The 15,884-nt window shown below is 31.4% G+C and overlaps 1 protein-coding gene across 3 annotated transcripts; it reads right to left on the minus strand.

Moving 5' to 3' along the window:
• Window positions 1–3,504: 3,504 nt before the first annotated feature.
• Window positions 3,505–15,092, minus strand: LOC111704712 (mitochondrial folate transporter/carrier). Of its 3 annotated transcripts, none has more exons than XM_023477036.1 (14): window positions 14,942–15,092; window positions 13,868–13,979; window positions 12,829–12,945; window positions 10,550–10,616; window positions 10,326–10,425; window positions 10,056–10,143; window positions 9,563–9,596; window positions 9,116–9,166; window positions 8,339–8,408; window positions 7,225–7,293; window positions 6,912–7,028; window positions 6,105–6,178; window positions 5,797–5,913; window positions 3,505–3,702 (listed from the first exon to the last, which is right to left on the minus strand). In XM_023477036.1, the coding sequence occupies exons 2-13, from the start codon at window positions 13,938–13,940 to the stop codon at window positions 5,805–5,807; spliced, it is 969 nt and encodes a 322-aa protein (XP_023332804.1). In that variant the 5' UTR covers window positions 13,941–13,979; window positions 14,942–15,092; the 3' UTR covers window positions 3,505–3,702; window positions 5,797–5,804. The 3 variants fall into 3 exon arrangements, with proteins under 3 accessions (XP_023332804.1, XP_023332805.1, XP_023332803.1); XM_023477037.1 differs by lacking the exon at window positions 14,942–15,092 and adding an exon at window positions 14,523–14,563 and having other exon boundaries at window positions 13,868–13,958; XM_023477035.1 differs by having other exon boundaries at window positions 3,507–3,702; window positions 13,868–13,958; window positions 14,942–15,091.
• Window positions 15,093–15,884: the final 792 nt, after the last annotated feature.

The raw sequence follows: 15,884 nt of genomic DNA on the forward strand, positions 1-15,884 counted from the left end.
TGTTTTCTTGACCATTACAATTTTTCTGAGATTATCATCTAGTTTACCTGGTCTAAAAAGTTCAACATGAAAAATTGATGATGATAAAATCCCTTAACCGTGGTCAACATTCTACATACAGTAAGACCCAAAAGTCAATGAAAGAAATGTCTTTCCCAACCCTTCCCTACCATGCCATCTCTTCTCAACAAATCACATTATGAGAAAGGCTGGAGACATTAAAATCCTAATAAAAATCTCAAAGTCGTAAACTTTTTAGTTATATAAAATCTATTCATGCAAATACGATGTCATTACACACTATTGAAATGATTCGCCTAAGAGTAGTATGTTTCGAAACAAATAATGAACAATATTGTTATCTAAAATATATCTCCAGAATGTTAGATTTTTATAAAAATTTAAAAACGATGTCGACGAAGTAATTGTATTGCAGTTTTTAAAAGTTGAAATGTTTCCTCTTATGTTTCTCCATCTCTACTAGTAGCGGAGAGAAGACTGTCTCTATCTCTGTTGAAGCCGGAGAAAAAACTGTCTCTTTCTCTGTCAGTGGCGGAGAAAAAACTGTCTCTATTTCTTTCAGTGGCGGAGAAAAAACTGTCCAACTCTGTCTATTGTGGAGTAATCTCTTTCTATCTCTGATGGTGCCAGAGAAAGCACTGTCTATCTGTATCGGTGGCGGAGAAAAGACTGTCTCTTAAACCAATATTGTCGGAGAACACTCAGACTCTCTCTTACTTAAGTCCATGTCCACACACACGGATAAAAACTGAAAGCTAGGTTTAAAAAGATTCTCTCTAACCATTTTTCCCGTAAACACAGGGATTTAAAGCTTAGCGAAGGAATTGTCGACGTAACTTTAATTCATCCTCCATTCATATCCGATTCACAATGATACCCTACACCAACTGCGTAAATATGAGAATGACATCATTGTCTTTGTCTAAAAGTAGAGAATCTGGAAATTTTCATAATGGTTGTTTCTTCAAAAATCTACACGTCACTTTTAATGAGAAATATAGCACATATAAATCAAAAATTTACAGATAGAAAAACAAGAATATCTCTTTCAGTTTTTCTCAGAAAAAAAGGTTTAAAGGTGTATAGGACACCTTTCAACCTTTATGTGTCCTAAGGACACATAAAGTTACGTCGATTAGAGATCAATAATAATCACTTTAATGTTCCCGCCCTTTTTTGATCATTAATTTTAGCTTTGTGTTGCTGATCTTTTTTTTCAAAAAATTGCAAATTGAAATACTAACAATAATTGTTTTGCATACATTCTTGTTTCAATTGGTAGATTTCCAAAAACAAATTAAAATAGAAATTTATTGAAACAACATTGTTTATTTCGACTTATGCCTCTAAAGCAATATTTCTACAAAAAATGGGCCCAATAGCTGTTTAGTCCCCCTGATAAATTTACCCTTAGAGTTAAAATAAGTGAGAGAAGATGAATTTACCTTTATTCTAAGTAAACATTGAAAGTATTTACAGAGTAATGATATTAGATTATTTGCACAGTAATAATATAATATTTGCACATATTAATGTTCAGCATTATCTTCTTTGCAAAACAGGTGCTATTTCTAATTTTCAAAAGTTAATATAAAATAAGTATTAATTAACCCATTATGGGCGAAAACGTCAATATCAACGTCTAACTTTGTGACACCCTGTGATCTGTTTATTAAAAGTTTTTGGATCTGACAGTTTCTCAAATATAATAGGTCAGACTAGTTTAAAAAATGTCTATAAAGGCTCCACTGTACTCCCCACTGTCTCTCAGTCTCAGAGCTAATCACAATGCGAAGACTGGTCGAAAATATAGGAAGAAGTAAAAGATGGCAAATACATTTAGTTTTTCATCTTATTTTAAATTTCTTTGATTTTTGTGTCAATATGTTCAATGGTGAATTTTATTTCACATTGATATTTGATTTTATTAGTCACTATAAGTTAGGTTTTCTTTGCCATTTAACTCCGTCGATATAGACGTTTTCGGAAATGATACTGAATAAAAACGTTGATATCGACGTTTTCGGGTAATACATGAACAAATATGTATGAAAGAATTTTTCAAAATTCTTGGAAAACATCTTGAGACATGTTTGTTGCTTCATAAATTTCCCCACTACCCCTTCCCCATTCACTCTCTAACTTTCCCAGGGGCAGCCTCAAAAGCAAAAAAAAAATTGGTGAAGACGTGATCTTTTATGTGAATCATGCTCGCCCCCACGGTCCCCACCCTAACCCCTCCCAAAAATGTTCCAAGTTTTAGTCAATTTTGAGGGAAAAAATGCTCTCGCCCATACTGGGTTAAGGCGAATTCTTGGTTTGTTTGTTTTGTATGACCGATCATAACTCTTGAACCAATTTGCATCAAACCACTACAATAATTTTGTTTCAAACTTTGTAAGTTGATATGGTCAACTTAACTGTAAATTCAGAGCTGGGATCCTCAGTACAAATATAAAACGCTAGCTTGGGAACCCAGCTTTGCCTTACAACAAAGTTTTCTTTGTAAGAGTCAACCTATTAAACTTTGAATCTTTAAATGCCAATATTAGTCATGTTTGTGATTATGAACTTTAAAATTAAGTTTGCGAAAACATGCCGCAAATTACTTCAAAGATCAATGACGACCTTCCATTCATCTTGCTACGGTCATGTTTCGTTGGAAATACCGCTGAAGATTTTGAGTTCTATTTTACCACGATCGTGATAATTCCATAATATTAGTGTTTTCAAGTAAACAAATATTTATCATACAAGTCATGTGCAGCAAAACATTTCCTCGAAAAAATCATTAAATCAATTATATTTAGGGGAAAGTAAAAAAATATTTTTTGTTGAACAGTTTATAAGGAATGAAAAATCCTCGTTTAATTTTTCTTCCCCCCCTCAGCAAAATCGGGGGAGGGGGGGGGGTATACATAGACCCCTGCCTTCTGCATCATGTTAGTAACATGTTTACTAATATTCGTCAGATATTCTACATCTAAATAATTAACTCGTGATATTTTTATAATATTTAATTATTCAAATAGATTGTAATGCTTTTTAAAGGTAATGCACCATAAAAAAGGTGTAGCCGCAATTTTATACGAGATTCCATCTAAACAGTGGAATGTCCGATTCTAGACGATCCCCATTAAATGATTTCGATGAATGAGATATAATTTTTTTCTCTTTGATTAAAATTGTAGTTACTCTGTTTAAGTATTTGAATTTATACCATCGATTTTTTTACTTCGCAAAGTGTTAATTGAAATAAAAAAGTCGTCGTCGTAAATATTAATACAGTGAAGACGACTTCAATTTTTTATTTCTACCAAGCTTTCAAACAGCATGGATACAGACGGAGAAGCTTTAAATTAACAGCTTCTTTTTGTTTACTTGTGCACTTGTAATTTGGAAAAAAACAATAAAAAAGTAGTATTTCTTGTATTGATATAAACGCCGACAACTGTACACTACCGCTACTCTTAGTTCACTGCATAACATTTTAAAAACTTTTATTGACGCCTGAAGTACTGATCCCAAAAAAATATGATGAAATTTGTGTGTTTTTATTTTCTAAAAATATGTTTGCCTACTGTAAAAAATATCACATTTTTTCCAAAACCAAAACAATTGGTAGAAATGTTCATGTAAAAGTGAAAATAATCTCCGTCTTCTTTTCCCTTCTCGTTCTTCCTGAAGAATAAATGTTGTCTCAGAAGAAGGGATGGGGATAAGGGTCCATAAAGCTTGTACTTGAAATTAGATTTAAAACTGAATCGGAAATTTAAAAACTCTTTTTCAAATACGTCTCTGGAGTCCGGACCTTTATATTCCGTACTTTTTGGGACACCTTGCAGTTGAGAGTTGTTTAAATACGTTTACGAGAATCAGAGATTTCAAAGAGATAAAAACAATTTAAGAAAAGAGTTTGGGAGATTCTCGAAATAATTTTGGCAATTAAATAATATGTTGAGGTGTTTTCCACAAATATACTAAGAAACTAAACACTTGCCTCAAACTCTCATTTTAATTTTCTTATCTTTGTGTTCAGCAACCATAGATTAATAACAATACAGATTGAATACTAAATATCGTCTTTTCAATATTTAGAGGTTTTTCTATCCCAATAACCCTAAGAAAGAAGCCCAAAGGAGTTACGCGCATGCCGCGTTGAATTACAAGACAGACTGAGAGCATGCGGGTAGCTCCTTTGGGAGTCTGCCTCAGGGTTATTGTGAGCAAAAAATCCCTAAATCTTTAAAAGACGACGTCTAGTGTTCTATCTGTATTGTTATTAATCTAAAACAAAACCAGGATGCAATGATATAGGAATCGGCAAAGAAGAGTTTGTGGCGAGTGTTCAGTCCTTTCCAGAGAATTTAAGAAGCAGGATATGTTGATGTAATTTCAAGTCATGCTTTATTTATAGATTGGATTGTCCGACTCTGAACGGTATGCTATAAAAATGAAGCTATTTTTCTAACTTAAACTGTTGTTATTTCTGACAATGTCCTGCATTGATTCTAAACGAAACATTCTCAAGTCACTTTGCAAAGCAAGAAAAGCCAATAACTAAAAATAATAAAATTTTTAATGAAAAATTATGGATCATACAGCATTGATTAAACAAAGCCTGAAAAGGGAGTGACCGGCAATGTATGGTAATTAAACGTGACCACCCAAATGAATAATTTTGATCGTCGACTTTCCGCTCAAACTCAGTAATTATACATCAGTAAAAAGTTTAAATGTCTCAAATAAATCCTACAAAATGTCTCCACAATACTACTTTCTCAGTCTAACTACCAAACATTGCCGGTCACTCCCTTCAAGGGTAAAGTTTTGAGTCGGACCTGCAACTCTATAAATCTTGAAACTACGTCTATGTACAGGGTGTCCCACGAAACATGACAGTTGGGAGACGGACCTGAATATTGTCTGTGACCTTTGTAATAATTTGTTTCATTCATTCGACAAACTAATAGAAGCAACACACTCGAATTATCAAACACAAAATACTCCTGGTCCTAGCATTTCCAAAATATAGTCGGCAAATTTTGCACTTTCAAAATTACCGGAAATACGAAGAATTTTGTTCAAAATTCGATTATTCTGATTTGTTTAGTAAATCGAGATCTGAATAAAATTCTGAATATCTCCAGTAATATTGAGCGCACATAAAGGCAGACCACATTTAGGAAGCGTCAGGACTAGGGGAGTTTTGAGGTTGATGTTTTAGGAATCATAAATGTAAAAGTAGGTTAGGTTGACAAACGATTATCTATATATAAATTTGTCTTGTCAGTCTGTTTGTCTGTCTGTTTGTTTGTTTGTATCCAATAAACGTCAAAACGGCTGAACCGATCGGGAGCAAATTTTTTGTGGGACATCCCGTGACCACAGGGAAGGTTTATGAATGATAAAAATTTTAAAAAATGTGTTTTAAAAGTTTTCAATTTTGTAAAAAAATTTAAATTCTTGAAAATCCGCGAATTTTTTTTAAAAATCCGCAAAATTTTTTTCTTCTTTGTCTTAAAATGTAAACAAAAAGAACATGTTCACAATTTAAATAGAAGATGGGCGCGTAGCGCCCTAAAAGCCTAGTAATATCATATTATTTCTGAGATCAAAGGCAATATTCAAGGCCTTTCTCTTTACTGTCATGTTTCGTGATACACCCTGTACTAAAAATCGTATTTATCGACTGTTACTCAATATATTTTGACTTTTTTCATCAATATTCAGAATCCTTCGTGAGAAAGATTTTCAGTTTATCTAAGATCTTACCTCAATGTTTATCCGTTGGTAATCTTCTCATAGATAAGAAAGACAAGGCATATGTTTGGCATAACATGAACCAAGTAGGGTGTCATACCCTTGTATAATCCAGATATACCCTCCTTCCTACATTTATAATAAATCATTCATGAAATTATTGTTTCATCCTAAATTTGTTTGAAACAGTGCTAGGAATTTTTCACGGCACCAAGATGTAAATATTTTTTGATTTGTGTTACTTATAACTTTTACAGTTATTATTATTATTAAATGACAATCCATCATTCAATAGTTTTGTTTAAATTAATAATGCTTACTTGACTGTTTGACGAATACAGTCCGTTGCTCCAGAGTATGTACAGTTAGCATCCTGTAGCCGTGCCCGTATAACCTTAAACACAAGATTTTTACAAAAACTTTTAAATTTAAATTTAAAAAAAATATCAAATTAAATGTAGACGAATTCTGTTATTACAATAAATACGCTTTATGTAACAGATTATTACTTAAAAATTTATACATATACACTTTACAGGGTTAACCACAAAGAATGAGACTGTAAAGACGACGTGAAATTCTTTAAAAATTACGATTCCAAGGTTAAACTAAGTCTTCTGCCTTGATTATAGCTCTTTAATAGATTAATGGATTTAATAAAGAAAACAACAATTTTACAGTTGCAAGGAATAATGGATTTAAGGAATCAGACAGTATATATTTCGTACAGTCATGTCTGAAGTCTCATCCTTTGTGAGTAACCAAGTGAAAGTATCAATTGCACTTTTCAATAGTATTGTTTAACTCCATACTGTGCACTTAGAGAAATTACAGGATTTTTGACTTGATTTTTAAGATTTAAAAAAATGGATTTTCTTATAACGGCTCCATAGATATTTTTAATTTTTAGCGTTATATCTTCTATTCCCTTCCATAGGGTATAAATGTCAAAAATTGACAGAATTAAAACGCCGCCAAGCCAAAAAACCTGAAATTATAGTTTAAGCTATTTTTCATGAATTGATTAATAAAGCCAATTTTTTAATAAGAATTTTCATCCAATCCAAAGAACAGGATACCAAAACATTTTTTAAAGTTTTCAAAACTGCTTGAAAAAGAATGTATACCTGATAAGGATAAGTTGAGACTGCTGCAAAGAATTTAGAAATGGCGGCGAATAGAAGATATTCTGTTGTACTCAGCTTAGTGTCAATAGGCTGCTTTCTATACTGGTTATATTTACACTGAACATAATAAACAAAATTTTAAAAAAATATAATAAAAGATGAAAATTAAAATTCTAAGGCTATAAAGGTGTCGAGATAAGTAATCCAAATATTATAAATCAGAAATCAGAAATAAAAAGAGGAAGCTTGATTTTTCTTTAATCAAATAAGACTTTTGTTTGTTTTGTTTTATATTTAATTTGAAATATTTTACCTTTAGTTCTTCATAAGCCATGAACTGAACAGCGCCATGGGAAACTCCGAACAAACCGGGCGTAAACCCCTAAAATATATATATAATATATTGCTTACAAATGCTCTTTAAAACAATTTTCGGACAATTCTTTTGCAAAATTATTTACAACGTTGCACAATGACAAGGTTGTAATTGTTATCCGAGTGATCTAACAAAACTAAATGTAATAAATAATTTAACTGTCACAGAAGGTTCTGATGTAAATTTTTGGAAAATTTCTTTTTTAAATGAATTCTTATCTTTTAGATCAAATGAAATTGAAATTCCCGGTGTTGAAAGCGATGACTGTCCCAAATAATTAACCATTATTCCTGTAACTAGTTTTTAATTTTGTATGACATAAATATTTATAAATGTTTTTGTAGTCTTAATTATCTATTGTACCACTATGTGTACGAAATAAAATATAATGATAATAATACTAATAATACTAATAATACTAATACTAATACTAATACTAATACTAATACTAATACTAATACTAATACTAATACTAATACTAATAACAATCTCGAAGGGACAGTCGACGATATATCACGTGACCCTTGAAGGGTTGAAGGGTTCCAAGACCGATTAATTTAGGTACCCTATAAAGGGACAGTGAGCGTAATTTTAAGTTACCCTCCATGCAAGGATAACAATGCCCGATTTACAACATGGTACCCTTGAAACCTTAATCTGATCAAAATTGTGGAAAATTTAGAGAGAAAAAATGAATAATGAAATAAGATAAAAAATAATTGGCTCTGGATACTGGATATTATCGGATTTGTTTTTAATTTTATACAAAACATTATTTCTGGAGAAAGAAAAACTTTAACTGCATTAAAGGAATTGTTTACCTATCTTAAAATACTCCATTAAAAAAGATTCAGAACAAAACTATGTCTGAGAGAACGATTTTAAATTTTAGAAATAAGATTTAATAAGATTGTTTTGTTTGAGAAGGCTGGCTGTAGCGGTAAAGGAAAAGTCGGGATGAGATCTTAAATTAGAAAACTTTCAAATAGGTCATCAAGCCCTTTAAAGCATTAAAAGCAATTCAGGATACTCTGAAATAAAACAAACTAACCTTATAAAGACCCTTCACTCCTTCATACTTGATGATTTTTCTAAAGGCATCTACCATCCCCGTGTAATGTCTACAATTAAACTAGATTGAATTAACTTAGTGAGTGGCTTAGTTAGTAGTTATGGAGTCCCAAGATTGCGACTGAAGTTGAAATCTAGCAAAGAACATCTTGCTTGCTCCTAGCATTCCCAACCGTCGGTTTATAACCTACCGATACTTAAATAGGCCAGGGTGATGTTATAATTGAGTAGGTTACATGAAGTTGCGGTTACATGAGAAAGTTGGAATAAACTTCTCTGGTGCGTGAACATTACCCAATTCAGAACTTCATAAGAACTTCACTAATTTCCATATACGCCTACTATGTATCAATGGCTACAACAACGACAACAAAAACAACAACAACAAAAAACATACACACATTTACGTAGAATGTGTCATGGGATGTCATGCTATTGAGTACATAATGATGTTGTTAGTTATGAATAAAATTGATATCCTTATATATTTAGAACTAGTTTTCAATCAATTAATGTCAGTCAATCCATCATTAATTAGTTAATATCAATCATCAATCAATCATTCAATAAATTAGCAGTGAATACATTGTCAATAAAACAATAAATCAATCATCAATCAATGATCGGTCATTCAATCATTCTCCAATCACAATCAATTAATCAATCAATCCAATCATTAAAGAACAATCCAGCATAGCTTCTAATGTGTAAGATATATTTTTTGGCAAAGATAAGTTAAATTAAACAAAGTACCAACCTCGTCGTGTCAACTTTTGTATTCAGTTTGTTTTCATATTGAAGGCATAATCTAAATATTCGTAAAATAAATATTATTATTGAACTTTTACGTCTCTAATGGAATGTTTTCAACAGAAATAACAATAAAACATGGAAAGCTTTTATCTCAGTTTGTTACTCACTAATCAAAATAAAAAAGGGCATAAATATATTTAAACTAGGGTTTATATTTATTGAAAATCTTTATCGAAGACATCAATTTCTTTTTAACCGAGCTTAACAATTTTTTTTGAGTTTATCGATGATTTTTCAGAGACAACAGATAAGTTTTCTGGGTAAAAAATATTACTAACAAAGGATAAGGGATAGACAATTTTTTTTCCATTTTTAACCCCNCCCCCCCCCCTCCACATTTTGAAATGTATAACCCTGGGTCAAACAGCAATGGAATTAAGTTAATAATCACCTTGTTTTAACGACCCATATAGGATTTGTAAGTGCTGAAGTAATAAATATTTAACAAAATATAAAAATCAGATTTGTCACAATTTGTACAAGGTACAATAAACAAAAAAAATCGAAATTGAAAAAGTTCAATATTTAGTTATTATAGCGGAGCCAATGTCGTCTTCCTCATCAAGGAAGAATTCCACCAACAAGATGAGATAAATCCACAAACCAGTAATTCAAGAGACAATAACATGGAGAGAACTAATCATCCTTCTCCTCACACATATTCATTCTGTTAATCTATTGTTGGTGGATATATTCCTTAAGGAAGAAAATATTGGATCCGCTACAATTTAATCATTAGGATAATTTTCCAGAACTTTTTAAATCTCGATCACTTTTCTTAAAAATATAATCCATAAGCTTTTAAATATGAATCTATTGAGACAGCCTGCGATTTACAATTGCATGAAAATTTGGATTCTGAAATGTTTGTAAAGTATTTATTCCTAATGTAAGGATCCCAGCTTCTGTTGCTGCAACAAGGTGATCGGTTGGAGTCAACTGGGTTCTGCTGTTCCCTTCTTGTTTCTCAGTCTAGAATAAACATACAGAGATTTTTTTTAAACTTGAAAAACAACAACGTAAATCATTTTGATTTTCCTAAATTGGGCAATCTGTTTCTGAAATAAGTAGATATTTAAAAATTCCACTAAAAGGATATAAATTATTAAGATGGGTGTGTACTGTGTACAAAATAATACACAGTACTCACTAACCTTTATTGTCTGATAAAAAAGAAAGTAGAATCCCCAAGCAGAACCAGCACCAACTGTGTTTGGGGTCACACCTCTGTACAATCCACTCATTCCTTCAGTTCTGTAAAAATTCATGATTTGATAAAAAAATCCCTATCCCCCCCCTTCTTTAAAAATCATTCCCCCCCTCTCTGTGTTTATAGCCTTTTTGATCTCACTTAGACTACAAAAATCAAAACAATTACTTAATGATGGTTGCGAAAGCACTTTTAACCCCTTTATATGGAGCCCGATTTGATGAACCATCATCAACTAAATTAAATCATTATTAATATTATTATAATATATATTTAAAAACTAATATTACCATAATAATCAGTTTCATTATTTGTTAAAACTTAAATATGAGTATTATCTTAACATTCTTTCAGTGAATCTAGTCGAAACAATAACTTTATCTGGGAGTTAAACCTGTTCATGTCAATTAAAAGTATATTTATTATTAACATAATTTCATCAAAGAATTGGATTTATTATGAACATATTGTTACAATTTCTTAACAGTTCTTTATCCATAAATCCAACTTTTAACTTGTTAATAATTAGCCATTCCAATCCCGTCCATCGATTCTTTTCTGTCCTTCGATGTAGTCAATGATATATAAAGCCAAAATGTGCCTGTTGATTTTCATATTCGATATTTCTGCGATTTTGTTATCATATGTATGATTCTGATTAGAGCCAACGGCATATTCAGCCCGGAAACAATTTATGTTGAACATCTTTTTAAAGCTATAATTATTGAATTAAGTCATCTAAATATTTGATCGATTTTAGAAAATCTAAATGAATTGCTAGTAGCTAACATAAATACTGATATTTGTCCAATCCATTTTATATTCTAGATATATCAATTTTATATTCTAGTTATATCAATTTTATGTTCTAGATATATCAATTTTATATTCTAGTTATATCCATTTTATATTCTAGATATATCAATTTTATATTCTAGATATATCCATTTTATATTCTAGATATATCAATTTTATATTCTAGATATATCCATTTCATTTTCTAGATATATCAATTTTATATTCTAGTTATATCCATTTTATATTCTAGATATATCAATTTTATATTTAGTAAATCTTGTACCAAGTCAATATTGCCTTCAATCTCCATATCTGTTATTCCTGATCGCTCTTGGCTTTGTATCAAATGATGCGGAATATAGCGAACAGCATACTCATCAAGTTATTCGTTAATTATTGTAATATATTCTTTTTACGTTTAGCATTTATTTTGTAAATATCCTGTTATGCTGAATGAAAGTGTTTGAGAAGAAGAATTATTTGTATCACCATTCTTTGTGTTATTGTATCATTAATATCAACATTACAATAAGTCATTCCTATGGCTATCATAATTATTATTTTCCTTATTATCATCATTATCATTATCGTCGTTATATTTATTATTTTCATCATTATAATCATTATCTTCATCATTATAATCATTATCTTCATCATTAAAATCATTATCTTCATCATTATTATCATTACCTATATACCATTATAATAATAATATTTGTCATTATAATCATTATCTTCATCATTAGAATCATTTTTTTCATTATCATCATTATCCACACTATCATTAGGTACTTTTCCATTATAATTAATACCATTATCATCATTAACATCATTTTTTTCTTTATTATCATATTTATAATTTTTTAGACGATATTACCTGCAAATCTAATCTTAGGAAGATAACTAGACAATATTACCTGTAAATCTAATCATAAGAAGATGAACTAGACAATATTACCTGTAAATCTAATCTTAAGAAGATCAACTAGACAATATTACCTGTAAATCTAATCTTAAGAAGATCAACTAGACAATATTACCTGCAAATCTAATCTTAAGATCAACTAGACAATATTACCTGTAAATCTAATCCTAAGAAGGTCAACTAGACAATACTACCTGCAAATCTGATCTTAAGAAGATCAACTAGACAATACTACCTGTAAATCTAATCTTATGAAGATCAACTAGACAATACTACCTGCAAATCTAATCTTAAGAAGATGAACTAGACAATATTACCTGTAAATCTAATCTTAAGAAGATGAACTAGACAATATTACCTGCAAATCTAATCTTAAGAAGATGAACTAGACAATATTACCAGCAAATCTAATCTTAGGAAGATAACTAGACGATATTACCTGTAAATCTAATCATAAGAAGATCAACTAGACAATATTACCTGCAAATCTAATCTTAAGAAGATCTACTAGACAATATTACCTGCAAATCTAATCTTAGGAAGATAACTAGACAATATTACCAGCAAATCTAATCTTAAGAAGATAACTAGACAATATTACCAGCAAATCTAATCTTAAGAAGATCAACTAGACAATATTACCTGTAAATCTAATCTTAAGAAGATCAACTAGACAATATTACCTGCAAATCTAATCTTAAGAAAATCTACTAGACAATATTACCTGCAAATCTAATCTTAAGAAGATCAAGAGGATGAAGGATAAGTGTTGAAACTACTCCTCCTGATATACCCGCAACAAGATGCTCATACTTAACTGTCCTAAAGGTCGACAGTAATCCTGGCAAAATAATTTCATCAGACAAACTTTCAGGGGTGTATATTTTTAACAATTCTTTTAATTCCCCATTAATTATTTTTTCGAAGGTGGGGGAGGTTAATAAATTTTAACTAACTTTATTTTATGCCAAAGAACAAAATTAAATTTATGAATATTTATAATGAAAAATTGTAGATTTTTAAGAATGCAAAATGAGTTTCAAAAATAGCTCCTGAGATATAATTGAATTATTGGCAAGTTTTATTCCTACTTTTTTTTTTTTTTTTTTTACAAACTGCAGTTCATTTATTCCCTTCAAAATTAAAATCAAACTATTGAAACGAAAAAATAACCTATTTGAATTTACATTCCCCCTTTTTTATGTGAAGACGCGGGATTTTAAAACATAAACCCCTGTGTCTTACCAAAGTTCAAATTTTTCAAATTTGAAATATACTTCTAGAATATCTTATAGATAAAAGATATGTCAGATTTAAAACCAGGGTTTTATTTCAAATCGATTCAATTCACTCGAAGTACATTCCAGTGAATTGAAAGAGCAATTTCAAGGGTAATTTCAAGTGACCCTCCATGCACAAATGGCGATGCCTGTTTTACAACGGTATAACCCTTAAAACCTTAATTTAATAAAAAAAAAACTGGAATAAACCGTCGATTTTCTGATTCGAAAAGTGTTTATTTCTGTGAATTTCTCTGTTGCTTCTTATATAAATGGAATTCGCAAGTCACTTTCGCAGAGAAATCCCAAATGAAAAGGAACAAAAACATTGAAATCTAATTCATACTTGATCAGACAAACCTTTCAAGGGTACCGTTGTAAATCAGGCATTGCTATCTGTGCATGCAGGGTCACTTGAAATTACGCTCACAGTCACTTCAACAATTTGGAATCACATACCACAACAGAAATGCGTTTACTGACCTGTAAATGAAGGTGAACTGGCCGAAACCATGTTTTTATCCTCTTCAGACTCTTCACTCAACCCAGAGTCCATACTTAGGAGCACTCCAACCTTGAGACATAGGACGTCTTTCTATATATTGTTAGTGGTATGTTTGATAATTTGAAGAATAATTTATTAGAACCGGGGGGAATTTTTTTCACTCTTTTCCCCAAAAAAAGAATTATCCCCCAATACGAGAACACATAGTTTTTATCTTTTTAATTCAGGGTTAGGTTGTAACTATTTCTGGGCCGAGCGCCGCAGCTAGGAAAGGCTATGGGGCCGAGCGCTGCGGCCACACTTTCTGGGCCGAGCGCTGCGGCTAGGAAAGGCTATGGGGCCCGGCGCTGCGTCCCCAAACCAAGTTATGGTCACGTTTTACATTAATTGCATGTACAAATTCGGGTAATTCCCTAGAGAAAGATTTTTGGCCCCGCCCCCCCTTCATAAATTTTGTGCATATTTTTTTTCGATTTTTAGATAGTTTATAAAAAGACACACATGGATAAAGTTGGTCATGTGGCCGCAGCACCCGACCTCCAGCACCTAGCCTGTCCTAGCCGAAGCGCTCGGCCCCCCTAGCATGTCCTAGCCGCAGAGCTCGGCCCAGAAAGTGTCTTAACCTATCCTTACCCTAACTATAATATACTAATTTTGTTGAATATTGTTGAAATTGAAGGTCTATCCTGGCCGCAGCGCTTGGCCTCCTAGCCTGTCCTAGCCACAGCGCTCGGACCAGAAATTGTCCTAACCCGACCTAACCCTGAAATAATACAAAATAAATTTTTGTTGTTATTGAAATAGTTTAAATCTATGATATGTACAAAATTAATAGGGGGGGGGGGGCGGGTCGGGGTGGAGGGTCCAAAAATCGTTCTCTAGGACGGACCTCAAATTTGATTGGGTCCAAAAAGGAAATTAGCATAACAATATTAGATCCAACCTCTCAAATCATCATAATCCTTAAATAATGAAAAAGCTAAATATGGGGGGGGGATCATAAATTGATCTGTAGAAATACAAAAAGATTGAAGAACACAGTAGGGGGTTACCTTTTAATGCAGTGTTCTTAGACAAAAGCATCATTGAAACCCCCAAAACATTCACTTGATAACATTCAGTCTTCAACAGTTTAGAATGTAATAGTATAAACTAACAATTCAACATTTACCAATTTTAACAAATCTGAAAGAAAAGAAAAACATAATTAAATTCATTACTTAATTAACTCTACAAAGAAAGTACACTTAATCGTTAAAACGTGCGTGCGCCTTAAAAATGGAGGATCAGCGTCTACAAAGCAAATTTTACAAATATGTGTCTTGATAAATTTATTGAAGTATTTTAGACCACATCACATTTCTGAGCCTACAAACATAATGGCCAAAAATGACTTTTAAACGAAGCACACTTTCCTGTTGCGATGACAAGAGATAGATATCATAACATTTTTTGTGTAGATTACAAATGATTTCGAAGTTAAAATTCCAATTTTTGTTTTTTTTTGTATAAATAAAATTTCAATTTAAAATGAACTAAAATATAATGGAAGACTTTCTAAATTCTACAAAATTTTGCCTTGCCAAAATGTACTCATTGTACTCTTTGAACTATCACATACTCAAAAATATCTTAATAGTAAAGACGACATTTAAACCAACCTTGAAAATAAACAGGTAAACGGAAACAAGCGCACCTGTTTTCTCAAGATTGGTGATTCATAATTAGTAGACAGCTATACGTAATCATGAACAAGTGTTTGATTCAATGAGAAGCTAAATGAATATTGCAAATTGGACAAAATTCGTTGTTTATTGTTTGTTTGTTTTCTTTCAGTATTATTTGGTTTGGGGTCGTTGTAAACATTGAGTTCAGTTGTACTCTGTAGTCTGTGTACGCAAGTTTCTGTAATCAGTAATCAAACTATTTCTGTGAGATAATCATCAATTATATCAGTTTGAATTGAAACTGCATGCATTTGGACTTGGGAGTTAT

The sequence above is a fragment of the Eurytemora carolleeae genome, unplaced genomic scaffold (genome assembly GCF_000591075.1).
Source record: "Eurytemora carolleeae unplaced genomic scaffold, Eaff_2.0 scaffold460, whole genome shotgun sequence".
Classification (NCBI taxonomy): Eukaryota; Metazoa; Arthropoda; class Copepoda; order Calanoida; family Temoridae; genus Eurytemora; species Eurytemora carolleeae.